Below are 27184 nucleotides of genomic sequence, written 5' to 3'. Positions count from 1 at the left end.
TTTTGTGTCCACAGTCGCAGCTGGCTGAGGAGATCACGTTTGAGACCCTGAAGAAGGCCATCGGTAAGAACGCGGTGACTTCCTGCTGTTCCTCATGTTGACTCTGGGTTACTTTGTCCACCAGGCAGCCATCTTCACCAACACCTCTGGGCTCTAATGTGTTCAGTTATTGATAAAAATGATCTAAATGAACTTTTAATTTCAGTGACCAGCAGAAAAAAGCAGCAAATCTGATGAAACCACTTAAAGTTTGCAGATTTAGCCTCAAAATAAGTTTTCAAAAGCTCTGATTTTATGACGTTTCAGTGAAATTTTCACCATTAAAAATATTTTTTAACCAGCAATGTAAAAGGACGAGAAGCTCGTCTCGCGGAGAAGAAAGAGCGCTCACAAACCACCACATAGTTAAGTCTCTGTTATTAAAGCAGCTCTGTGTTTGCGGTTTGTTTTCAGACACCACCGGTTTGGAGGAGCAGGAGAGGGCGAAGAGGCGGCAGGTGATGGAGAAGTTCCAGAAAGCGCCGTTCGAGGAGATCGCCGCCCACTGCGAATCCAAGGTTATTTAAAAAAAAAAAAAAAGAGCCAGAAATCAGAAAATAATAAACTGTCAGCGCATCAGAAAAAACACCCAAATAAACTCCTGCTCACTTCTTCCAGGCAAACATGCTGCACGACCGGCTCGCACAAATCTTTGAACTCACAATCAGGTGAGTCTGTTATGCAAGTTTTCTAATTTAAATATATGAATTTAGATAAAAGTTCTTGGTGTGGTGACATTTACACCACATTAGAAAAGCTTAGGCGTGACACTAAAAGTCAAAGAAACCCAGAACACCTGGCTGATCTCTGGCTGATCTCCCGTCGAGCTCGTCCCCTCGGCTCTGCTGCCAGCGTCCCGTCACGTTCTGTCCTCACTGCTAAAGCTGCGTCTGTGATTTCACCACCGTGGCTGAGACGCCCTGAAGCCTCAATCACCCGCCGTCACCACAGTGTTCTCCTCAACAAACAGATGTTTGATTATTTTTGGCCCAGATGTGGCTCCAGGTGAGTGTGGCTGCCTGAGCCCAGCCGCAGGTTCACCTGATCTGCACCAGGCTTCAGGTGTGTCGAGATATTTGGAGCGAATGTGGCTCATGATAAAACACGACCCAGTGTTTTTAGGCTTAGCTGTGTTCGTCTGACATGTTCTCACTTCTTTTTTGATTGCATCGTCACATGAACACTATAACAGTCTGTTTGCAGCACGTGAACGAGTACGACGCCTGCAAATAACGTGCACTTTTCCTCATAGTCATGCTTACATTGCTAACACGGCGTTCTGGAACGGTTTGAGTTTTCTTTGAGTTGCGGGTCGTTCCCCTCAGTACTGGCCGCCTTTTGAAAGGATTTTTTAGAGGAAATGAAATGCTCCTTCAGTCATTACCTGCTGTGTAGTTCTCCTGAGTCACAGCACTGTGAGCGTGATTAGACCCGGCTGTGTGCGTTAGCTGAGACGTGCACGTACGTGTGGGCAGGACTGTCGGAGCGCTGGAGGCAGTGCACAGGTGCACACGGAGACGACTTTGAAAGGGACAACAGCCTAATAATCAGGTTAATCAGGTGGTTTTTGCTTCCTAAAGGTTACATTTGTGCACGTCTGCCAAACCAAAACCAGTTTTTCCTTCTAATTTAACATCTTGTTTCACGCCCCGTCACCAGGCCTCCTCCCAGCCCGTCCGGAGTGGTTTCCATCTCAGCGGGACACACCCAGCATCAGTCCGTCCCCGTCTACGAGATGAAGTTTCCAGACCTGTGTGTCTACTGAACGCACACATCCACAAACCAGCTCACACGCAACATTGAAAATGCACAGAAAGAACAACACACTCACATCTGCACTCCAGTCTCCTCTGTTCAGGTGGCCGGGATGCCGTCAGGGACGAAGTTTAAATCCTGTTTCCCGACTTGACTCAAACCTGCTTTAATCCACGCTGCTCTGATTGGTTACACTTTGTTTCCTGACTCGCGTCCCTGAAGCCAAACTGAACTTTTGAGTCACCAAGAACAAAAAACAACAAGAAAACCCATAAACTGCTTCCACTCTGAGGTTTTAGTGTATTTCTGCTGAATCAGACGTTGCTTCTCTGTTCCAGTCCAGCCAAAGCTTCACTCCTTGTACATACGCTCTTAAAAAAGCAGCGTGAGGCTCACAAACGCAGCTCCTGCCTCCTAACAACTATCTGTCTCTTGTCAGTAGCCGTCGGTGCCGTCACTGATTAGTAGGAATGTGCAATATACATATATATATATATCTATATTAGCCGTCAGCTATGAAAACTGAAATTACCTAAGTGGTGGTAGAAAGCAGTTTAGTTTCAGGCTCGCTGCTCCTCAGCTCTTCGCTCTAATCTTCAGTCTTTGCTGTTTAAGATAAAAGTGTGTCACAAATGACTCCAACAACCAGCTGAGTTCTTATAAATAAATTCAATGACAGCAATACTCGAACTGCTAGGCAGCGACACTCTAAAGCTGAAGAGTCGACGTTTGGACGAGTAGAAATGGGCTCGCTCGTGTTTGGTGATGACGTGATTGTTTCTGAGAGGCGTGAGTCTGTAAGAGGAAGGTCAAGAGGAGTGTTCATGTCCATCAGCTCCCACCTGAGACTCTATAAAAGATGGACATAGTCAGTGTGGTGTCAATTTAGTGGGGAGCTTTGACATTGGATTACCAAATGGTGGAACTAAGACTGTATACTCCACTAGTACTACTAGTACAGTAGCCACAGGTGGACAAAATCCGAGACATCAGCGTCTGGTTTTGAGCTCCACATTTGGAGCCTCAGTGTTGAGGTTTTCGATGATGTCATAATGTAGTCACATGATCAGAGCAACCATGTCTCCTGTATCCAGATGAATTATCAAAAAAACATTTTTTTTAGGATGTAGTCATGTTTATTTCTGCTGAAAGCTTCAACACGAGAGTCTGAGGACTGTCTCACTGCTGGAGTCGCCCTCAGGTGGCCGTGAAAGGAACTGCAGTCTTTGGTGCTTCCATATTGGCAGCTTAATGTTACAGTAATGAGGACGTGATTTATAAAATGAAACTACAATCTGAGCTCAGTGTTTACTGACGTCTAAACGCAAGAAGGCCTTTGAGTCTTATTGTCAAAGAGTTCAAACCTTTCAGATATGGAAGCTACATCCATCTTTAATATACAGTCTGTGGCTTTGACGATGGTCCTTAGAGAAGTTGTTGTAAAGTTTGTGTAAAGTTCTTGTGGCGGGGCTGATGATTTTAGAAAGGACTCTAAACTTCCTCTATTAAAAATTTGGGGTTAATATTCTCAGAGATTGCAGTGAAAATATCACAAAAAAATACAAATGTAGCATCTTTTAAAGAGTTGAAGTTTATTCCTCAAGTATGAAGCAGTGCAGTTATGATCACAGTTACGGGCCTGTGTGTAAGTAAAATTAAAGCTACGCGCTCTTTGTTTGTAATATTTCCTGATATGAGGGGGAGCTGCAGGCAGCGTGTTGGCTGCAGATGAATCTGATCCAGCTCCTTGACTTTGCGCTGTAGTCCCTGCGCACGCCTGCTTTCCATGAAAGAATCAGCCGCCTCACAGCTTTGTTGGCAGCCTTAAAAAAAACAAAAAAACAAAGCTGTTTCATTGCCAAACACAGAAGTTTGATTTTAAAACGTCTCAATCTAAAAAGGCTGTTGTTCGTATCCCGTGAGGAGCCATATGGTGGAGCTTTTCATTCCAAAACGAAGCGACCGGCAGCATCAAAGTTAACCTCCCCGCTGGACGCATTAATATTAATATCCATCCTCAGCCCCGGCGATACAAAGCACTGACATTTTGGAGGATTTAATCATCCTTGCATTTTCAACAGTTATCACAGGGCCGTGATTTATTTCCAAAACAGGTTACAGGAGGCGCTCTGGGAACGAGAGGATTCGTATGTGGTGCAGCTGCAGCTGTGATCTGTAATAGCAGATGGTTATCAGTGTTTTCCTCTGATCTGAGCTCAGCGTGGGAAGAAAATCCCTCCAGTTGGAGGAAGATACCTGCTGCCTCTGTTTGGTGCGAGCAGCTGTTGGAGGCTGAAGGTCGGCGCTTCCTTTCACTCAGAGCTGATTGGTGTGTTCGGCTCGTCGGCGAAGGAGAAATGAGTTTCTCGAGCGCTGGTTGTGTTTCTGAATGAGAGATGCTGGCTAAGCTGGAAGTCTGTGTTTGGCATCACCAACACGAGCCTCACAAATCTGAGAAACTTTGTTAGTAAATGTGTGTTTTTCAGCATCGGGTCGAGGCCAAGCAGTTTGTGAATGTTTGATCTGGATACGTGACAAGTGGTGCGACTGTCCCGATCACATCGCAGCGTCACATCTGTACAGTTGAGCCCGTGCAGCTGTTTGGACGTGGATGCTTTAATGTGCAAGGCCAGGGTCACGAAAGCTGCAGGACATGAAGCAGAAGAAATTCAGAAATGAAACGTTGGCTGCTCACGGAAAGTCGACATAAATACTGATGCCAAATTTTTAGGGATTCTTTTTCTTCTTTGCTTATATTGTAATTTTTTTGTATTGAATATTGCAGAACGTTGCGTTGTGATCCCGTCGTTATGGTGAATTACTCTATACTCCACTTCCTCTGTGGAGCCAGCAAAGCTACAACAAAAACAAAAATTTAAGATTTCAATTGATTTCCCATCAGTTCTTCTTCTGCAGATGGAATTTTAAAGCTTCTCAGGTGTGCTCGGGTACCTTCTTGTTTTTTTAAACATGGTCAGTGACCCAGGTCTGGGGTAGTGTCCACTTTAACATTCGGGTGTGCCAAACAGACTAACTTTAAAAGTTAGAGCAACTTATTATAGAATTTCGACTGCCAGTGGAGGTGGAGAAAAGAAGCTGATTGGCACATGATGTCAAACAATGTTACCTAGGTGGTTGCCTAGGGAACCTGATAGCCACAAGTAACCAGCTGTCACCATGGGCAACAAAGCGATGCACTGATGGTTGGATTGTGTGTCTGGGTACAAACTTACTACAGGCTTTTAAAAGTTCACGACCAGCATCAAGGTGATAAACGTGACCCTTACCTTGCACATCAAAGCAGTCCCACTTTACTTTCCTTTACCTTCACGGTTGCTGACCGTTCATCTTCTCCGATTGCCGCTTATGTATCGATAACCAGCAACAGGGTGGGTTTGACCTCTTAACATCCATCGGGCACCAGCGACCCGGTCAGGGTTTTGTTGTAGCCAAACGCCAAAAAGGCACATTTTTGAGAAATTGAAAGGTCTCAAGGTCTTTAACCAAACCCTAACCGGATATAATCCAGTGGCTGTTTGGAGGTGAAATCTTCTGTTCTATAAGTATTACATGTCTAATCATTGTACTGTGTGAAACGTAGGTTACAGAGGACTTTTTACTGGAAACGATGAGCAGAGCAGCCTGAACAAGCGGAAAGTCTCTTGCTGGTTTTTTTTTCTGTGCAAATCTACGCAACATAATGTCTTAGCTTTAAACTCTCGTGCTTTAACATCGTAGAATCATAGCTTTTAAAAAACATGCATTATATGAACTAACTGCATGGCTCTTTAACTTCAGTCATCGTCGTTGACCCTCCGAGGGACGGGACTGGGATCAAAGGCTGAAACTAAATCTAAACGAGCTCTTTAACAGCCGGATCCTGAAGTTGGGCTTTAGAGAAAAGTCGGGTTTAGATGTGGCTGGAATACATGATATCTTCCTCTCATGAATGTGTCGTCGCAGCAGCATATATATACATATATATCATATATTTTTGTACATTTTATGCATCACGTATCATTACATTGTTGCCTAGCAGAGATTTTAGAGGTTGGGAGATTTCTAAGACGAGGACAAAATGCTGAATTCTTTATACTCGTGTACTTTTTTGTTGTTTACCTCGATGGTTCAGGTTTCAGCGGGATGTTGCAGTGTGGGGGAGATGGTCTCGTTTTTATTTTTTCAACTGTAGATTCTATTATACCATTTCAAAAATAATGAAAAATGAATGAATATTATATGTAGAGCCAGATGTTGGTTATTTTTGGATAAAGGAGTAAATCAGTGCAATCTGCTAATGTTAAGATCCAGATTTATTTTTCTCTAAGTGGCGGCTCAGGCTCAACCTTCAGACCTGAAACTCTCAGATGGTCTCGGTTGAAGAATCGGCTCCAGATTCACTAAAATCATTTAAAATTGGGTCCACAATAGTCGGAAAACTGTATTCCCATATGTGACCACGTTCCTGACTATGCTTACAAGTTCCTCCTACGTTTGAAGACCATCTCTTGGTGTTCTTCTCCTGGAAAACTCCTGTAATCTGCATGAGCCTCAAACGTTGGTTTTTCTGTTAATCAAGATGCCCGGTTGTCCCAATTCCACCTTCAATTTGCCAGAGGTCGGATGAATGTCCTACAAGAATTATACTGGGAAAAAAGTCCTCTGCTTTTCCCAGATTTAGTCAGAAGAAGCACGAAAAGATGGGTGGGGGTTGCAAAGCGGCTTGCAGATGCTGCTTCAGCCTGTAGGCTGGTTCAGTGGACCAGTTCAGGAGCTCGGCGTCGTGTCTGAATTAATGCTAAACTTATTGACAGGAAATAACGGCTACAAGGGATCGTAGCCAAGCGCTTGACATTAATTCCGACTTTTAATTTTGATTCAACGGCACCAGCATTTCCACAGATTACTTTAAAACTCGTATCTCAGTCAAATCCGATGTTCACTGGAATTAAACGCTCACGGATCTGATTGGAAGTTTGTTTTTTCGTATACACGTTCATCGGTAGCGATATCAGTAAAGCCGTCTAAACCTCCATGAAGACGTTACAGGACATAACTAAACGATCGTGTTTGTGGGAGGAGCTCACCTTCAGACGGGTTTTGTGAATCTGGATCTGAGTCTGTGTTTCTGAGCCGAAACGTTTAAGACCGGCTGATGTGAAGTCTGTAAATGATGTCGGAGCAGTCGGTCTGCGAACGAGCCGCTCTGCTACTTTTGATAAATGTTCAACCGATTCAGCTCAAGCAATCATTCAAATAGTACCAGCTGATGTATTAATGAACTTTAAAGTAAAAATGCTGAACAGTTAATAACCGTTACGGTAAAATATGATGTTGTGTTTGCACTTTGATCACTGTGTACCTGGTACTATAGCAGAAATAAATCGGCACCGATGTGTGTTTGGTACAAACAGATCTTAGAAGTATTTTTGATGAAATGATCTCTGTGGAGCTGTGAAAAGTTTCCCTCCTGATTGGTGATCTGAGTCCTAAAACTAAGACAAAAGAAGAGAACAGAATATTCACATGAACTCTTCACCTTTCAAGATGGATTTTTTTCCAGCTGTAAAATGTCAAGAACAAAAAAAAAAGCTTCCGATGTTCTTTTTTATGTTTCTGATGCATTTTTGTGCCAGTTTTAGAGATTAAAGGCGTCGCGTCCGTGTTCACAGTGACAAACTTGCTATAGCTCGGCTTTGTTTCAATCACACTGATGGTTTTAACCACTAGATGGCGCTGAGGCTCCCGCTGCTGCTTCACGCGTTCACCTTCATTGTTGTTTTGGTGCATTTCTTTCAACTTTTCATCTCAATGACAAAACTACAGCTACGTGACCTCAGCTGCTTCTGGAGCCTCAAGTGGACATAAGAGGAACTGCACTTTTCCCAAACCTGGATTTGCTGTTTGCACAAAGCTCCAGTGAGTCAGGAAGTATCTGAGTTTAGATTATCTTGTCACGTTTGATTAATTTGGTCTTAGAAATTCAAAGGGACTTCCTGAAACATCTCAGTTCCCAATCACGTGGAACAGAGAAAAGCAGGAAACGTAAGAAGCTGGAAGTAGTTTCATGTTTTATTTTCCATTTTGATTCATCGACTGAGCAAAAGCATAAAGCGTTCAGTGCACATTATTTCTGTGAAGCTCGGCAGCAGCAGAGCCTCAGCGCTTCATTACAAAGCCTCTATTGAAATAGAAAAATGTGCATTGAGATTAAAGTGTTTCTATCAAAGCTGTTGAGTTGTTGTGTCTTTATTACTGTCGGCTCTCTGAACCAATCAGAGGAAGATCCCAGAGAGGCGTGTTTGCCGTCATTTATTCAACAGATTCATTTCATGTGTTTAAAAAAAAATCAAAGTAAATAAACTGATTTTCTTCTTTTTTGAATCAAAGATGTCAGAAAACATTGAGTCCAGCTTGTGACACAGCAAGGCCCCAAAATGACTTCACATCACGACTGTCACAGAGAAGGAATTCTTTAGCTTCTATTTTTCCTCCTCCTCTTTCTCCGTTTCCTCCTCTTCCTCTTCTTCTTTTCCATCTTTCTCCTCCTCCTCCTCCTCCTCTTCTTCTCCACCCTCTTGTTCTTCCTCCTCTCTGTCTCCCGGTTGCTGCCCCTGGCCCTGCCCTGCACTCGGCCTCGGGTTCTGGGTTTGAACCCCGCTGAGTGTCGGTCGCTCCCCGCTCTCCTCACTGGAGGCAGCAGGAGAAGGAGGGGGAGAGAGAGGAGGAGGAGGAGGATGTGTCAGGTCTCCGGGTGATCCAGCAGAAGGAGTCGACTTCTCGGCGTCCTTCAGGTGGGAGCTGTCATGGCTGCAGAGAGAGATTTGTTTTTAATTTCATGTTGTTTGTGTTGTGATATTAGAATATAAAATTAGGACCTTACTGCATGAAAAAAAAATTAAAATTATCTATATAATTTTCTTTATTAACAAAAACAGTGAGATCTTCATTTTGTGGCTCTCTGACGTTAGCGTCTGCAAATCTGTTTTTAAATGATGTAAAAGTGGAAACAAAGTAGCAGCTGAAAGATCAAAGGATCTGATAATCAGCACGGCACTGACGGGACGAACTTTGTGTCGGTGTTTGTTGAAGCTCCATTCGATTACATGGAAATATTCAATAACGCTTTATTCCAAATGTTGTTAATTTGTCATCTTCGTAGTTGTTTGAATCATCACTTTCGCACACGTTTACCTGCTTTTCCTGCTGTAAATAAAAAGCTCACCTGTGAGGAGGTTGCAGAGGTGGAGGTGTGTTCGCAGCCGTGTCCTCCTCACTGCTGGCGTCCCCGACCTCCATGTCCGACTCCTCGCTGGACTGGGGGGAGACCCTCAGAGGTTTGGGGGGTCTGCTGGCTCGGCGGCAGGGGGGCGTCGACCCGTGGCACTGCGGCGCCGGCAGGCTGTGGTTAAAGTGTGCGGCCGCCATGCACTCTGCTGTGGTTTTGTCGCATACACACTGTAGTTTGTCGCACACAGTGACCCCCTGACCTGAGCAGAGTGAGGAGGGATCAGATGGAGAGGCCAACAAGCGCTTTAGAGGTCTAGGAAGTCAAATATGATGATGAGCTTTTTTAAAAAAACAACAACATCATACTGCAAATCCAGGCTGTCGTAAGGCTGCTGTACCTGGAGGCACAGCAGCCTTATGACAGCTGACCATTACCCTGGAAGCAAGGAGAGCTACCACCTCGCTCCTCCCTTCACGTCTGGTAACAACGCTCAAGATGCCAGACAAGCCGAGCTGACTACACACATCATCAGGTCCCATCAGCTCTAATTTATACTGGAGGGGAAAATAACTCATGGCTCTCCAGGGATTTGGTAATACCCGTCTGATCTGCTAGCAAAGAAATTAATTATAGCTAAATGTTGGATACACCAACAGAAGCAGAAGCTCAGTATAACATTTCATAAACAAAAAACACGAGCTTTTCAGAAAACATGCATCTGCAGGAAGACCAGAGAACCTCCCTACAGTGGAAATCATTTCTCACGAGATTTAGGTGAACCGTGTTTTTTCTTCCTCTGTGGCAGCTGCAGGTTAAATGTTTACATTAATATGAGAATCAGGTGTGAAACTGATCTGATGTCAGCAGTGCAGCAGACTTGGGTTTCGAGGGATTTGCCGTACTCACATCGTGGTTTTGCGTTCTCACAGGAGATCTGAGCGTTGAGCTTCCTCTCCGGCCTGCAGCCCATCGAGCTGATCTGCTTCAGGCAGCAATGATGGAAGAAGCAGCACCTGATGGAGACCAGCAGGAGTCAGTCATCAGGGTCTCTGCAGCACTCACACACTTAAACTTTGGACCATAACACCATGAAAGTATGAAGGATGTGAAAAGCAGCAGATGTATTTGTGCGCTGATAACTATCGCGCTGTTTTGGAGAATCGGGTAACCCTGACGCAGCTGTGGGCGTCTTCATGGACAGTTCCGATCCTTATTCCTCGACACAGCTCACCTGTCCAGCTGATCCAGAGGCTGACCGCCGCCCTCCTGTCCACAGTAGCAGCCGTACATCTCGTACTCGTGTGGGCAGCGTCCCGTCAGGCAGTGGAGCATCTCCCCCAGCGCCGGCATCTCCCGCCTGGACTGACCGTCGCTGGCGTACACGCTGAAGGAGCGACTGCATTCTGCTGGGAGGATGCAAAGATCTCAGCTCAGCCATCAGTGAAGAGCTCCACTCAGACTTTGGAAGTGCAGCTATCCGTGGTTACCTTTGGTGTCTGGCTGCAGGTCAATGTCAGTCAGCCCAACAGACTCCAGCAGGGACCAGGCGAAGAACGGCACCGCCCTCCTCTGAGGAGCGAACCAGTCTGCCAACAGAGAAACGGTACATTTAAAGAAGCGTGACCTCCAAGCAGCGGCCGCGAGGTTCAGAAGAGGATGAAGAAGCACTGCACGAATACAGAGTCAAAGATGGTTGACATTTACATGGATCTGTGGAACTTAAGTGCAGTGAAAAAATACAGAAATAAATTTCAACCGCAACTCCCGGTTTGATGATCAGGTGAGGAGCACTGTTCCACATTTAAAGCGTTGTAGCTAATGGTTGGTCCGTAATGGATGAAGCTCCACCCAATGCGTTACCATCCCCTCACATGTCAGCCAGCAGGATCCTCAATCGTTCATCTACTTTGTTGTAATTTTGCCAGTTTACAAATCACTAAACTTTATTGATACTCAATCGTCTCTAGGTGCTACTACACTCCTAATCATCTTGTTTGGAGGGCCTTAAAGACATCTGCAAGAATTAAAGACTTCACAGTATAAAAAGGTGTTCCCATCGCCTGGCATGGATCCACTGATGTGATTTTTTTTAAAAAGCCACATTTACAGGGCTGCAGGACCTGGCACTAAAGGTTCTGGAGGAAATTGGCTTGAGACGGCTCCACCAAACTGTCATCTGATGAAAATATCTGCTGTTTGAAGAGTGAGCAACTCAAGCTGAGCTAGAACGGAGCTGTACATTTGTGCAATACCAGTTTTTACCATAAGATGGCGCAGTGAGTCCACGCGTCCCACTGACACTATAAAACAGGGACGTAGCTATGGTAACATCACCCGATTGTTTCGGAGACTCAAGATAAGCGTTCGCACCATCTTGAGGAGCAGCGGGTCTGCCAGTTGAACCGCATGCTCATTGGCTAATGACTTGTGCCAATGAAAATGCAGTTTGACACTACAGCTAATCCTCCATTTATTTATTTATTTATTTTAATGCAACCGAGATTTACTAAATTTATTTGCAAAAACATGACCCAGAATGAGTGACGTGCAGCTACACCGTCGCCATCTGGTGGCCTCCACATAGATGCAGGTTTAAGGTACTTTTGCCTCGGCTTAATTTTTCTGACCTGGAGCTACGTCCATATTTTATACTGTTTAACCCTGCAGTCATTTACAAACACTCTTCTTTGATGGCGTCCTGGTAAAAGGAAATGAGCGTAGCGCTAATAAGAAATATCAGCAGAGTAACGACACACCTGCTTGTAAAACGCTGCCCATTTCTGCGTTTTTGTACTTAAAATTTCAAATATTAAATTCAAAGTTGGGAGTTTCGGTTTTAATTTTCCTTTTTATTGTGACTATTCTTCTACATTTATTGAACAGCTTCTGCACAGCAGTCTGTTAACATGTCTTTTCCACAGAGTTAAAAACAATGTTTTTCCTGTTTTATACCTCTGAGCTTAAGAAACCAGTGTTTCAGCAAGTGTAATCTAAAAAAGCCTCATTCTTAACCCCATCAGCACTTAGACGTTTGCTGTGTGTTCGTGTGTTTGCTCCTTTGGGGATCTTTCTCTTCCTATTTCGCAGCTTAGACCTCGATATTATTAAAATAACGTTTATTGTTCCTGTCAGTTATGAGCCTGGCTGTCATTACAGGTCACAGATTACTTAATTTAACTTCCATAACCCTTTGAAACATAATTAACTTTATTGAACCCCTGAGAGAAAAATGCTTAATTTATTCATTTCATCTGAATTTTCATTTAACCTGTCGAGTCAGAGAAGAACGAAGAGGTCAGACAGGAGAAAGGCAGAAGGCCTCCTGATGGGGAAAATGTTGCATTTTATGAAGTTTAACCAGCATCTGGTCAGACGTTACCGTCCGAGTCTTTCTCCCGCGAGTCGTCCTCCTCTCCTCCTTCCACACTCGGAGGTTTGACCGTCATTGTTCCGGTCTTTTCCTCGGATCCAGCCTCGGCGGTGGAGTGTGGCGGAGGTTTTAAAACCGCTGCTGTTGTGCTTCGGGTGTGGACCTCCCACCGCGGTGTGACGGAGGTGGCCGGTCTCCTCTGTGTCGTCTCTGCGATGGTTCTCACTGTAGCCGCTGATGAAGATGTGGTTGATGCAGATGTTGGGAGCGTTTCACCTGAAACGACAGAACGGTAGCTGTCAGCTTTCTGCAGGAATCCCATCGTGCAGGTTGACTCACTGAGACTTTGAGGAGAACGTGATTAAAAGTCTGCCCTCACATTCGGACAGTCACAGGTTTCAGCTCCACACAGTGCCTCTGCATGCACATGTAATGCTGCTGCTGTACAGGAAGCTACTCTCACATTCCCATAATTCCACTCTGCTACCAGGCCTGATTTGGTCGATCTCACATTCAGGGTCATCTCCTCGTGCACCTCTGGTCTGTGGTGGCTGTCTTTAGATCTCTCCACAGACGTCCCGTTAGATTCTTTTTACTCGTACCTCTTTGAAAATGCTGAAACTACTCCAGTCTGTCAAAAAGCTCATCCTTCTCTCACCTGCAGCAGATGGCCCCGCCCCTCCCTGACCCTGGTTCTGTCCGAGGTTTCTTTCTGTTAAAAGGGAGTTTTTCCTTCCCACTGTCGCCAAAGTGCTTGCCTTGGGGTGACTGTTATTGTGATTTGGCGCTATATAAATAACATTGAATTGAATCGAAAATCCTTCTATTGTTTTTTTATTTGGGGGAGGAGGACAAAGTTGGCACCAGTCACCAGTTCAGGTCATCAGTTTTACCCTGGAAAATGATTTAATGGCGTACGGTGAAACTTGCATTGGCCTGGTCTCACTGAGAAGATGGTAAACAGAACACAGACAGCTGAGGTTTTTCACTTTCTGATCTCGTATATCAGATTGTATAAATAAAACTATAAATGTTTAAAGCCACACAAACTGAAGTCCATCTCCTTTAGTGGGTGGCGGTAGGAATCTGAATTACTCAAACAAGCCTTAGATCCCTCCTGTAAAGTCAGCAATCCAGCTACCCACTGCACCCATGGTGTCACAGTTTGTAATGTAACGCAAAGGGTTGTTTTTTTTGTTTTTTTTTTTAAAGAAACAGAAAATGTAGAGTCCAGTAAATGAGCCTAAGAGGTTAAAGGCGAGGGCTTACTTTAGAAGTCTAAACTTTGACTGGCAGTTACCCTGATGGATAAAGTTAAACACTTCTAGCTAAACTGGAAGCTGTCAGTCTGAATCCACCACAGAATCCGTCTTTAATGGGAAACTTGGAAGTCTCCTTCAGTGGACCGCCCGCTGTTCTGGGATGAAAGCACAACTTTCAAAACTGTAAATCTAAAAACAAACAAAAACTATTTTTGTGTTGAAATGCAACAGAACAAAAAGAAATGTGAGAAAACGTGCTGTGAAGATCACCCCGGAGGCTTTGTGGCTCCCCTCGCTTCATTTAAATATTCCTCACCCATCTCTGATGAGCCGGCTCAAGCAGACTCCTGCAGATTGAAGTGATCCTGACATTTCATGACACGGATGCAAATTTCAAAGACGGTGCAAACATGTCATTAAATTCTCACACCCACAGGTCGGCTTAAATGCTAATTCATCCCCATCGGGGCGGGGCGAGCTGGGCCTTTCTCACCTTGACTCTGAAGACTGAAAGCAGCAGCAGGAGGAAGAGGAAGAGGAGGTGTGGCATCTTCCTCTGATGAGTCGTCAGGAGGGGTGGTGGTTCTCGCTGGTTTGGTTTGTGGGAGCGAGCTGCTGGTTGAGGCCTGTGTTGTGACTCTGGTTGTGATCTGTGGGCCTGGGAAGCAGGTCAGAGTGAGGAGTCCCTCCCTAATCAGCCCTCCTGACCACTTACAATAAACTGAGAGAGCGAACATCGACTCCTGCTTCAAACTCCAGCAGAGGCTGATGTCTGAGCCTTCACATGAAATTCTGCGACTGAGCCGGTCAGGTGAGCAGAGCGACCACGAGGATGCTCAGAATGTTTTTTTTATTTCCCATCATCACCCACCGGCTTACTGTAATGCTTTGTTCTCTTACTGAGGAGAGAGATCACCTGGACAGCAGCTGAAATAAGAAACCAACCACGCTGTGGCGCTGACACGTGTGCACGAAGGTCTGTTTGTTATCGTAGTAAAAATGTAGCTTTGACTTTGTTTTTGGTTATTCAGCCTGTAACATGAAGCAGCGTGATTAATGAAGCCGTAATGTTGTGAAACATGCAGGAAACACTGATTTTGAACTTTGTTTTGGGGCAAAGTTGACAAAACAGTGAATAATTTTAGTAATTACAGCTTTTATGTTCTCTGTACTCAGTGATCTGATCTGTGCCTCGTTCTGCCACAGACTTTTTTATTTTTGTCACCAAGTGCTGCTCATTGTTGAGTTATCAGGTTTATTTCCATGATATTTTCAGGTCTGTACCTTACAATATTAAACTAGATGACAGTTTTATACACATTAAAAGCCAGAAAGTCTGTCGCTCAGTAGGTGATGCAGCTTTGCACTTTCTGACTCTGTGGAAAAAGATTCAGGGGAGAAAATAGCTGAACAACAAAGAGTACACTGTGGGGGGAGCAGGAGCTTTTTTTCCTTCAATGAGTCACTTTAAAGGCTGTGGGTGAATATGCTGGTGACGGGGTCAGCTGGCCTCTGCTGCCGTCTCAATAATTGCTGTGTTCACTTTCAGTCTAATAAAAGGAGGATTTTTTGGGAAGCTGCAGGGAGCTCGCACTGCTCGCTGTGATATACACTGATGTGTATGCTGACAGCTTGCTGTGTTGTTACATTGTGAATATTTGTCTCTGATATTAAAGTTCAACTGCACCTGCGGTTGGACCGAGCACTTCTGGCATGTTAAAATAACATCGTTTATGTTTGTCTGCACGAGCAAAGGGCAAACTTTTGTGCCAAAACTTAAATATTTTTGCAAATGCAATCATCAGTGTCGCTTATTTTAATGATCTTCTGTTGAAGGTAAACCTTTCACCACCAGAGGGCAGCGTTTTAAAGATGATTAGATGTGTTTTTGTGCGTGCACTAATGTTTTGATCCCTGCCTCTGTCTTCACCAGACACTTTGCACCATCTTGTGGTTCACACTGGTATTACACTAATGTACAGCCCAGCTTTAGTTCAGCTTCAGCTGACATCTCTTTAATGAAGGACACAAACGTTTTGGACAAAGTCCTGCTGTTTGGGGTTTTTTTTATATTCTGTTCGCTTGTAGTTTTTAAAATACCCAAAAAGTGCCTTTACATTTACTTTGTCAGGTTGAAGTTGAATTATTCTGTAAATGTTACAGTGGCAGCAGTAATAAGACACCAGGCTTCAACATGAAAACCCTCCACGCTGATTCTTTTCCCCACAAATTGCACCTCGACTAAACCACACTGGCTGTTTCCCATCTCACTAGTTCTCCTGAAATTGTAAAGAACGTACATGTTTGTTAGTAGGAGGCTGATGTTTGAGAAAAATTGCTGGAAACTGGGGAAGTTTCACCAGGAATGAAGACTAGAAACGTGGAAACAGCCAAACTGAGAAAATCGGTAGCTCTGAAGAGCACGTAGCCCTTTCCTATCTGCAGCTGCCTGATATCGGTCATCTCATCCAGCCCTCTGCTAGAAAGCCAAAGAGCAAACATCCTTGAATGTTTCGCTGTACATTAAGGTCAGATTTTTCCTCCTCCGAAAGTTTCTGTAATGAAATGCCTGCTTGTTGCTAAAGAAAAACAAGCTGACCTTCAGCGGGCCTCGGAGAGCTCGTCTCCTCTCTGACACCTCCCTCCCCTCTCTCCTGTGAAGCTGGAGGTGGTGCTGGTGTTAATGTGAAGCTGACACCTCCTCCACCTTCTGAAGAGCGCACAACACAAAGGCTGTCAGAAGTGAGACGTTAATGCAATCCACTTGATTAACGCCGGCATTAAAGAAAAGAGTTGGTCTTTTTTTCTTTTTCTTCTTGAAATTAAAAATATACCCGGTGATTTCTGAGCGAGCGAGGCCCCTCAGACACCTGTCAAAGCCTCGCTGCGTAATTGCAGACGCGAGGAGAGGAAAATAACCACTTCAATAGTTACATGTTTTTTACCCGGCAGCGGGGTTGTGACACTCGATCAAACCATTTGGCAGCTCTCGGTGTGTTTGTGAAGCAGCGGCGAGGAAAGAGTCTAAATCCGAATCACGTCTCTTTTATTTGAAGGACAAAGACTCCCGGTGAAGTGCCTGCGTCGATTAGAGTCACACCTTACTCCTCTGTGTTGTACAACTTAAAAACCCACAAAGGAGTCGCACAGACTCATTTTATTACATGAAAAGACAAACTGTATTTAAAAGATGGCAGCAGCCACTGTGACATGGCTTACTGATTTCTGGACTCTGGCCTCACTGTTAGCATTCTGAAAAACTGCAGATTTTCATAACAAGTCACCATAATTGAATATGATGGTGGTTGCTAATGTCAACAGCTAAAGCTAACTAGCTCGATTGATAAGCATAAACTGTAAACTTTCACCTTCCCTGTACATGTGCAATGGTTTAAACCATTCATAGAGACCAAAACCATTTCTGCAGCAGCATGTTAATATGTTTATTTCTGCTGTATATGTCAGTCTACAGCGACTGACACAATTTTGGAGCCTGCCTCAAGTGGACATTAGAGGAACTGCAGCTTTTGTTTTTTTTGCTTAGGCTTCATTTTTCAGCATAAATATGTCATAGTTTGTCAAATACCAGGGGGTACTACTCCATCCTGTTATACGTCGCAGTACGCAGGACAGAATATCCTTCCTGGCCATCCTTATAGCGAGAGGGCCAAAGTTTAATATTATGACAAAATTGTACGTACCATTTTTATAGACCGTGCATGTTGATATAACAGTTGATATAACTTCATAAGGGAAGCTGCAGAATAGCTCAAAGGAAAAATATGCAGTTTAGAACGAAGCAGCTAAAAATGAAGCAAATGTCAAAAACTGCAGTTCCTCTAGTGGCCACTTGAGGCTCCAACAGTGAGTCAGTCTGCATGTTCACAATAAGAAATAAAGATGTTCACAGCTTGATACAGTAAACAGTTTTGGTTTAAACAGTTGAATTCCTCCTAACTGCACAGAGGGCTGTACAGGTACCACTTCCTGTTAAAAGGAAGCTCTTTCTCCCCACTGCAGCCAAATGCTGCTCCTAGATGACTGTCTGTCTCGTAGTCTGATAATTGTTGGCAGTGGCACTTTATAAAGCTGATATTTCTGTCCCCCTGTGACAAACTGACCTGTGTGAGGAGTTTTCCTTGGGGCTGACGGTGTTGCTGCTGTTGTCATTGTTGTAGTTTTGAGCACATCAAAGACTGAGGATGAAGAAAAGAAACATGAATATTCAAACTTCCCAATGAGTCCAACTGAAGTCTTTTGGGACTCACAAAGGCCTGATTTATTCTTTAGTTCCCGTCATACAGTATGAACTCACAGTGCTCACCAGACTCTTGCTCCTCTTCATTGTCCTCCTCCTCTTTCCCATTTCCTTCCTCCTCAGATGACTCAGAGGGACTCGTGGTGGTTGTTGTTGAGGCTAAGATTAAACCTGTTAATAAGGAGGCAAAAGAGCTTCATTTCAGTGCTTTATTTGACTTCTGGTGCTAAGACAGAGTCTCACACAAGCTCAGACAAGGGCAAAATACAACAATCTCAATCCAGCCAGTAACTACAAAGAAAAATACCCAAACAATCCAGAGTCACAGGAATTCAGAAAAATAAAACTACATAAATAAACCAAACTACTTGACAGCTGGTTAAAAATTCATCATGCTGTGCTGATTTTTTCCATTGTGAATGAATCTCCTGTCTCCATAAACATGTTTTGAGGGGTCATCATGGCTGTGCACCGGGCCTACGAGAGCTCTGCAGACTGTTGTACATGTGTACCGCCACCAGAGGGCAGTGTCATGGACAAACAACTAAAGCTCTTGAAATAATTAAAGATACAAATGTTTGGAACAATCTTTGGTTTGGCTTCATTGTAACTTTCTCATATGGACAATCTAATCTTCAACTCTCTGGGGGTGAGGGCGGTGCCACCTTAAGCCCCTGCTTTGACCACACCCCTGTCCTTTTAATTCTTTTTGCATCATCTATAATTTGAGATTAAAAAAAAATCAACACATCATAAAAGGATAAGTATTTCTTCATCACCTGTCTCGGCTGATTCTTCCACGGCTGCTGATGTCAGCTCTCTGGGAGTTGTAGGAGGAGTGGGAGGAGTCGATGGTAAAATGTGACCGAGCGGCGCTGATGCTCCCGTTTGATTCACCTGTGCGTTTTCAGTGGCGGAGCTCAGTGAAGAAGTCAGCTCGGATTCTGCTTCAGTTGGCGTCTCTTCGCCATGAAAGCGCAAACCTGAATCTGCCAGAGATAAAATTATAACGTCATCACATCACAGATACTCTGTCTGTATTTTTGAAGTCCTGTCTCACTTCTCTTGCCTTCGGTGTGCCACAAGGTTCCGTTTTGGTGCCTTTGCAGTTTCTATCCTGTTGTTTCTGCTCCCTCTTCTGCACATTTTGACACTTTTAAGAACATTTCTTGTCACTGCTCTGCAGATGAGGTTCAGCTCTGTTTCTTTTAAACCCCAAGAGGTTTCTAACCTGCAGATCTTGCTGAGACGCTATTAAAATAGAGGGTTCAGTCATTTTCCCCCACTTGTGAAGAGAAAACAGAAACAGTGTCTTCTTGCTACATTTGCTGAATCTTCTTTTAGGAATCTTAATTTCCTGAAAAAGGAACATTAAAGTTACTTTTTGTTTGAAAGGTGAGTCAAAAATTAAGATTAAGAGTCCACTTTAAGATTCTGATTTCGACATTTATCACCAGCGTACAGTACGCCAGCAGGTCCCTGAGGTCATGTGATCAGGGCCTACTGGCTGTACAGCGTATGAGGCTGGGAACTAAAACAGGAGGAGGGTTTGCATCAGTCCACAGGCTTTTCTTGAAATCAGTGGTCTCTTTTAAAAGCAGCTAAAAACTTCTTTTTAAACTTGCTTGTGGGGTAACTTCATCACAGACCCAGTTGGAACAAACACACTTGTGAAAAATAAGACACTGGTGTTTAATCAGGTTTCAGAGCTCCCTGTGGGCTGTGGGGCTGGAAGCTGCCCACAGGTGTGGAAGGAGGTGGCCTTGAGGGGGGAAATCAGCCACTTTTAATCAGTTATGCTTTTATGATTATTAGTGATCTGTATTGTAACTGCACCTTGCATAAATACTTTAGTTTTGTTGCACACAAACAAAGTCAGAGACACTAATATCCATTTAAAGTTTGACTGGATGAAGTTGCAAGTTTCACTTTGGAGTACCACAAAAGAGAGATTATGATTAATAATATTTCTGCACATAAAAAGCCAGTTTAACGAAGGTTTTTCTGGCTCCAACTTGCACCCGAGAAAGTTTCCTTTCTTTTTTCTTCTGTCCACAGACGAGGACATGTTCCTCATTTAGAAAATCTTTTATGAATTAGACGCCGGATGAATCACTGCTCAGTTATGGGATCATATAAAGCACACCGCATCATTGAAATAAAAAGAGCTGCTTTATATTAAGCCCGAGGCGGACGTTTGTATTTATCAGTCGTGATCGAGACGCCGAGTGTTTCTGGCTCACCCCGGCTGATTGCTGGAGGATTGTGGGTCATCTGATCCCCATTTATCTCTTCCTGCTCGAGTGCTTCCTCTGCGGCGCTCTCATTCAGATCTGTAAAAGCAGGAAACGTCTGAGCCAAGTGAGTCATCGAGCAGCAGGAGTCGAACAGCGGGGAAATTATTTCTGCTGTTTTGGAAGCTGTCCGCCGGTCAGCATCTAGCAAATGTAATCTGCTAGAAAAGTACTAGAGAGAGGATGGAGGGGAGACGGTGAGGTAACTGAGGTAACCGTTACCTTTAGAGATATAACTCAGGTGTGTCATCTCTGCCTCTTCCACCTCTGCTGCACCTCCTGCACCTTCCTCAAGCTCCTCTGGAAAAATGAGAAATATTAGGATAACACGCAGATGGTGCCGAGTTAAACCTGTGGCCCGAGGGCCAATTAGAGGTCATACCAGCAGGCATCAGCGGCGCTGGAGTGCTGAGGTTGTACTCCATGGCCTTGGTGTCACTCTGGTTATCCACCCTGCCTGTTGTTGGTGGGTCCATCCCTGCTGAGGAGACAGTCACAGTTCATTCATCTGTCTGGGATGCAGGTAGATGTTTTCTGGCTTTATTTAATGTGTGAGTCTCATTTTTCTTTATTTACTGAATGAAATGTTCACACTGAGGCTTTAAAAGTGTGGACACCAAAAGGCAACGAAGGCTGGCGCCATCACTGAAATAGAATATCAAGTATATCAAGGCTTAATGTTTTCTGCGTCTGTCTTAGAACGACAGACTGATGGGTGCATGTAGCTGCCTGCTAAGCTTCACGCTTTACTAACCGGAGCGACTAAACTGAACCTCGTAACCGTGTTCGTGCTATTTTTAGGCGATTAGTTCTCACACATCAGATCATGATCTGATTTCATGATCAAAATTGTTGTTTTCCTCTTGGTTAAAGACCAAAACAAGCTTCATTAGGAGCTTCTGATTGTAGACGTCTGACCTTTAAATGGCAGTGAGTAAAAGCTACCATCAGACTACATTGTTAAATCTGTTTTTATCAGAAAAGGAAATCTGTTTCCACTCCATTAATTCTTAAAGGAAGTGGAGGGAGGTCCATTTTATGAGCACTCCGAGTTCAAGGCTGGAAGCATCTTAAAACTCTCCAAAACCTGAAATTTCACTTTGTTCTGCTCTGGAGACGTGCAGAGTTGTAGAAAGTAAAGCGAAGCATAAAAACAGGAGTTTTACCTGCTGGCAGGAAGGACGAGCTGGAGAAATTAAAGCTTTCTGAGGTGTTTTCTGCTGGGAGAACATCTGCAGAGACACAGGAGAAGTTCAGCCTCTCCACACAAATATACACTCGAACAAAGCAGAGAGAAGGAAACACATTAATGCGCTAACGTGATGCTTCATATCTCAGTTTGGATTTGTGTCGGCAGGATCAACGTGAGCCCAATATTCTCTCTTTTATGTCCTTTGTGATCAGAAACTTAGTCCAAGGATGTAAGCACTGCTTTACAGATATGTGTAACGTATGGACCTCGACGTGCTCCTGATCCTGTTCAGTTCAATCTGCTCCTGACATCAAAGTAACAGATAAAGTGAATTCGAGCTGATCTCGAGTTTAAACAGAGTGGGTTCAGTTTCAGACAGATCTCAGGTTGACGTGCGTGACAGGCCGTCCTCAGGTTTAAAAAAACCTCCCTCCCTTTAATAACATCCTTCACTTCAGATTCTCCTGATTCTGAGGCGGCGAGCAGCTCGGCTCGACGTGACATCTCTATCTGGACACATGGATGAAAGGAGGTCTGAACAATCACTGGTTTCTTTCTCTTTTAGCTGGATGTGGGCAGGAAGCTGCAGCTTAAACATCCAGAGGTCCTTGTTTTAATTGGCTGAGGTGTGACTCAGCCGTCTGCGTTTCTGCCCAATCAATCGTTTCCTGTGATGCGACATCGCCGACCCGCTCAGAAAGTGACGCGCCGTCTCAGGAACGCTGATCGTGGCGCCCCCGGAGTTTCACACAGACTTACCTGCTGCTCTGAAGACTTCACCTGTGTCCTCGATGCCGCCGAGCAGCTCTGAAACACACGGTCAAACTAATGAGAAACTCAGACTGCTGTTAGCTGCGAGCTCTGTCAGACACACCGGAGAAAGGCAGGACTAATGAGCTCACTGCTAAAATTTATTAAATCAGCCTCGCTCAGAAGGACAGCGAGGCCGAACGTACAGCAAGAGTCATGAAGAAAGATCTTCAAAGAGAGCAGAAGTTTTTCTCCTCACAGCATCAACGATTCATCCGGCTTTACGTCAAGAGACAGAAACACTGAGACCAAAGATCCACAGACGGAGTGGAAAAGTTCTCCAAAATGTTCTGAGACCAAATTAAAAATCTGTCGGAAACGAAGAAATCAGTCTAAAGGAACCTGTGCCACACTAAGCCTGGATGTTTCTGAAAACAAAGTAACCAGCTGAAACCCAGCACATAACCACGTCTTAGCAAATAAAACCAGTGAAACCAGAATGAAACAAGTTTGTAAACAAGATTAAAAAAAAACAACAATCTTACCTTTAATTTTATCAAAGATCAGAAACAGAAAAAGCAAGAAGGCCTACGTGAATGTCACAGAGATAGTAACACGTTACTGTAAGGGATTACTATTGCAAAAAAAGTAATTCGATTACTGTTACTTTCCTGTAAGCACGCTGTGTTACTATGTTACTAAGCTGTGATTTTGTTTGTGAGAGTGTCTCATGACGATGATGTAAGCGCGTGCGACGACCGCGGTAACAGCTGTGTGCAGATCAACAATGGATAACATGGAGTGCAGGAGAGAGTGCGACCGTGCAGCCTTTAAAGCGTGGAAGTAATCACATTACTTTGAGTTTAATTCCGTAAAAAGTGACAAAAACATTAGTATCCGCTGTTCACTGTGTGGGAAGAAAACTTCTTTCTACAGAGAAAAAATAAACTTCAAATCTGAGCAACACCGAGCACGCTGCCACGGGAATGTGACACTCACAGATCCCCCCACTGACATGACCGCTGTGGGCAAACCTGCACCAAATAAACAGCAGCACACTCAGAATTAAAATATTTATTTTACTGTTCTTTTTACTTGCAACAGTTGTTGTTTTTACAGTCAGGCTTCACCATTTCATATCAGGATTTATGTGAAGGCGCACTGAAGCACAGAGCCCGGCTTCACTGCTGTCGTGTTACGACCATCTCCGACAGCAGTTTTAGGATTCAGATCGAGCCGATTTTAAACCAAGTCTGGAAGTTTGATGCATGTTAAAGAACTGTCTGAAATTTGAAATAATAATAATAAAAAAGGTCTGAGGTTACGTCCAAGGAAAAGTGTTAAACACAAACCTAAACCAGGTTTTAAATGTAAAAATAACTCAGCTGGAAACGAGTCAAACAGCCGGATTGTGAGTCTGGGTCTAACTGTGTGGGTGTGCAGAGGAGCTGCTCCTAAAAGAACACCAGACTTAATTGGATGCATCCATGTTTCTCTTTGCTCGCCTGGTGACTGAAAACTGTCTGCGGTACCTCGATTTACTTTAAGTGGCTCAAACAGTTTCCACAGTGAGTTTGCAGGACATCGATTCTTCTTTTCTCTCCTTTTACAGACTCAAACTGAGGCTTCACCCACAGTGTGTTCAGTATTTTATTGCACTGAAGACCCGTTTGCACACGATTTATGTCTTTGGAGTTATTTTTATATTACCTGTATTGATCAGTGATTTTGATCCACTCTCCTCCTCGTCCTCCACAGCACGAGTCATGGATTTGGTCCCATTTTGCCAAACTGGTGCCATTAAAGAGAGCCAGATTTATTTTCTTGCTTGTAATGCAGATGTACAGAAAGACGCAGTGGTTTCAGGAACACTGAAGGAAGCTGAATATATATGTTCCTTATAAAACATGAGTGAAGTGACTAAACATCCAAAGGAACCAAAGACCGTAGCCAGATGTTGGCTCTGGAGACGACTTCGCTTCGTCTCACCTGTTTGATTTGTAGCTGAGCAGGACGTGTCGGCGAGGCCTCTCAGCGATGAGTTGTACGGGCTCTGAGTCATGCAGTCGATGGCGGCCCGGTCACATTCACAGAACCTCTGCTGGCACAAATCAGCAGCATCTTCAAGACAGAAAGAGCCACATTGGTACACTGTACTAGTGCCACAGGCTTTATTTACTCTGCTGTGTTACTCTGTCGGAGTCACTTTTGTATCGCTTCTTTTCACTTTGTACAAACTCCTCGTGTGAAAACGATCAACTTTGGTTCCACTGTGAGTAAAACTTGTTTTTTGTTGGCAGCGAAAGTCTTGTGATGGTTCCCAGTGTGAAAGCAAACAAGCACATTTCCCAAAATAAACTAAGTCTCACCACAGCTGGTGTTTGCAGCTGCCGCACAGCTGAAGTTGTACGGGGCAAGCGGCAGCTCCTGCCTGCAGGGGGCAGCGTTCTGGTAACACAGCCGGTGAGCCTCGCAGCACCTGTAGACGGAAACCGGGAAAAAGAAGAAATGATGAATAACATGACGAGAGTCCGATCGATACGCGAAACACCACCTGCTCAGTGCAGGGGTGCTTCCTGCACGTGCCTTTCACAGTAAAAGCTCTTCACATATACACTTACAGCTGGTGTTTGCAGATACGTAGAGGAATATAGTGGCTTATTATAAAAGTACATCAAAGCAATTGAGTCTGGGATTAAAACAAAAGTCTTTGCCTTTTTTTTTTTTTTATCTGAGAAATAGTCATAATTATTTTCATATAAACATGTTTTCTACGATATGGCACAGAAACAGAGGCTACATGTTCTTTATCAAGTACAGTGATTAGCTTCACAGAGATGAAGGAGCTAATTTTGTAACCCATGAATAAAAAAAGTGACTTCAGCTGTAAATGTAACATTAAAAAGAAAAAGAAGTCATAATATTTATTAATTATTAATTCAGCTCTGAGCTCACAGCTATTTTGACCAAATTTAGTATTTTGTACAGAACTTTATTATGTAGATAACATATCCACCTTTCCCTGACTGGTAGCTCCTCCCCTTCCCTGTTGCAGGGGCGGAGCTACAATAATAAAGTGCTTTGTCATCCCTAAATGGGACACAATATACGCATTTCTATCTCCATATTTTTATTCCTTTACTATGTGAGGGCAGCTTTGCATGATTCACAGTTTATAATCATCCTTATTTATTTACCCTGGGCCTTACTACAGCGACTCGACTAATGCTCTGTCAGAAACAAGCCCCTCCTCCTTTAGTCCAACCCTTCCTTTTCAGTGACGTTTCTTCTGATTGGCTGCCCCAGCAAGTGGGTGTGGCTTCTGTATCATCATATAGCATCATACAGATCCAGGTTAGAAAAAAAGTGTCTAAAACTGAGTGTTTAGTTTAGCCTGCAGTTTTTGACTTGCTGAAGATTTCTAGGTTAGTTTTAGCTAAAGTTAACCTTTCTACTGCTAAAGGTTAACTTTAGCTAAAGCTTTAGCTAAAGTTAACCTTTCTACTGCTAAAGGTTAGCTTTAGCTAAAGGTTAGCTTTAACAGTTGAAAACGGTGGAAAGTCTCTCAAAAAATTTTCAACCATCCCTGAGTTGCTTTTTCCTCTTCTTGATGACTTTGACAGACCTTTAAGGTGTTCAGCCTGAGAGATGTACTACAGTAAGTACATGGTTTCATTTATTATTCCAGTCCACCCTAAAGCTATTGTCTCTTGATTTTGACATTTCCTGTACTGTAACTCCTGTGAGGGATTCCAGCATAATGAATAATATTTTCCATGGGAATGGGAGGACTGGTCAGCGAAGACTCTCCCAGCCCGCTTCACACCTGCCTGCCTCCAGCCTCTGAATTCAATTTTGCCGTATTTTAAATTCAGCAGCTGCTGTAACCGCAGTCCCGCTGCGATCTGAGGCTTACTTACACGTCCAGAGCATCCACGGGGTTTCCAGCTGCCACATATCTGCAGGAGCAGCCATAATCTTCCAGGTCACGTGGGCAAATCCCCGTCGCACAGTGCAGCTTCGACACAAAGCTCAGCATGGAGGGGAAGTTATCGAAGACCGAGTGTATCCAGGTGAAGCGCAACCCGAGACAATCTGCAGGAAGAGACGACAGAAGGTGAATGAACAAACGCGCTGAGGCTGCGAGAAGATCGAACCTGCAGAGCTTCTGTAAACTTTGAGGTGGAGAGCAGAGCGATTTAATCATAGATAATCCTGTTTGCAGGTGACTCGAGTCCAGAGAAGCACACAGGGTGGAAGATTATTTGGACTGCAGGTCTCCACATGCAGGTACAGTGAAGATTAAGACCATAGGAGGCAATGAACATCAAAGCCTCTCGACCTCGATGTCAACAACGGCCCACAACGCCACAGAAAGTCTACGACTGTTGTTTGAGCTATCCAAGTTGAGAACACTGGTGCTGCTGTAGATCCATGAAGGTTTAGGAAATTTACACAACGCAGCTTCGAGTCCGTACCTTTATCACTACAATTAAGTCTCATGTTGTAACACCGAAGACTCAGCAAAACTCAGCTGGAAAAAACAAAGTCCTGAGTCCATACTTCATTTAAAGATGCAGCACAGGGGTCCACATGTGAGGACGAGACTGATCATAAAGCAGACATGTCACCATCAATGTCTATTTTATAAAGAAATGCATGACACAAATGACCACAAACAGCCTAACGCCAGCCTGGTGCTCAGCAGGAGGCTGGACTCACTTAAAACTGTGGCAGAGGGGGGCGATGGACTAAAGTAGACCCTCTCTCCGTGGCCTCCTGGGTGGGCACAGGAGCAGCAGATGGCTCCTCTCACTGTACTGTAGATCTGAGTGCTTCGGGAGCTCCTTCATCCCCACAGCAATAAGAGTTTGTAATGCCCTCTGACCCCCTCTCATACACATTCTGCCTCCAGTCCTGTTTTTGTCTATTTTTATCCATCTATCCGTTCATTTTATTACATAATGTTTGCTTCTGTTCTCACCAGTCATGTGATCTGCCTCCGGGTCCGGACAGAAGATGGAGCCGGCAGG

The 27184-nt window shown here is 44.1% G+C and overlaps 2 protein-coding genes across 7 annotated transcripts in view; one reads left to right on the top strand and one right to left on the bottom strand.

Annotated features, from left to right (window-relative positions):
• efr3a (EFR3 homolog A (S. cerevisiae)) overlaps positions 1 to 8023 on the top strand; it is a 113379-nt gene extending 105356 nt beyond the window's left edge. For all 6 annotated transcript variants that reach the window (XM_076876938.1, XM_076876939.1, XM_076876937.1 and 3 more), the window contains 4 exons: positions 15 to 63; positions 454 to 557; positions 658 to 707; positions 1699 to 8023. In XM_076876938.1, the coding sequence (XP_076733053.1) occupies positions 15 to 63; positions 454 to 557; positions 658 to 707; positions 1699 to 1804 (309 nt within the window). In that variant the 3' untranslated portion in view covers positions 1805 to 8023. The remainder of the gene's footprint in view (positions 1 to 14; positions 64 to 453; positions 558 to 657; positions 708 to 1698) is intronic.
• Positions 8021 to 27184, bottom strand: oc90 (otoconin 90). The gene is made up of 20 exons (XM_076876936.1): positions 27136 to 27184; positions 26072 to 26246; positions 24521 to 24630; positions 24141 to 24272; positions 23862 to 23942; positions 22161 to 22208; positions 21376 to 21441; positions 20592 to 20687; positions 20432 to 20509; positions 20159 to 20248; positions 18695 to 18904; positions 17973 to 18086; positions 17779 to 17853; positions 14151 to 14315; positions 12405 to 12671; positions 10513 to 10611; positions 10257 to 10428; positions 9932 to 10038; positions 9020 to 9284; positions 8021 to 8604 (listed from the first exon to the last, which is right to left on the bottom strand). Exons 1-20 carry the CDS (start codon positions 27140 to 27142, stop codon positions 8277 to 8279), a joined length of 2685 nt encoding a protein of 894 aa, XP_076733051.1. The 5' UTR covers positions 27143 to 27184; the 3' UTR covers positions 8021 to 8276.

This window comes from Maylandia zebra, linkage group LG18 (genome assembly GCF_041146795.1).
Source record: "Maylandia zebra isolate NMK-2024a linkage group LG18, Mzebra_GT3a, whole genome shotgun sequence".
In the NCBI taxonomy this organism is placed as follows: domain Eukaryota; kingdom Metazoa; phylum Chordata; class Actinopteri; order Cichliformes; family Cichlidae; genus Maylandia; species Maylandia zebra.
Note: the sequence above shows the minus strand (reverse complement) of the source record. Positions and strands in the feature narration are given on the sequence as shown.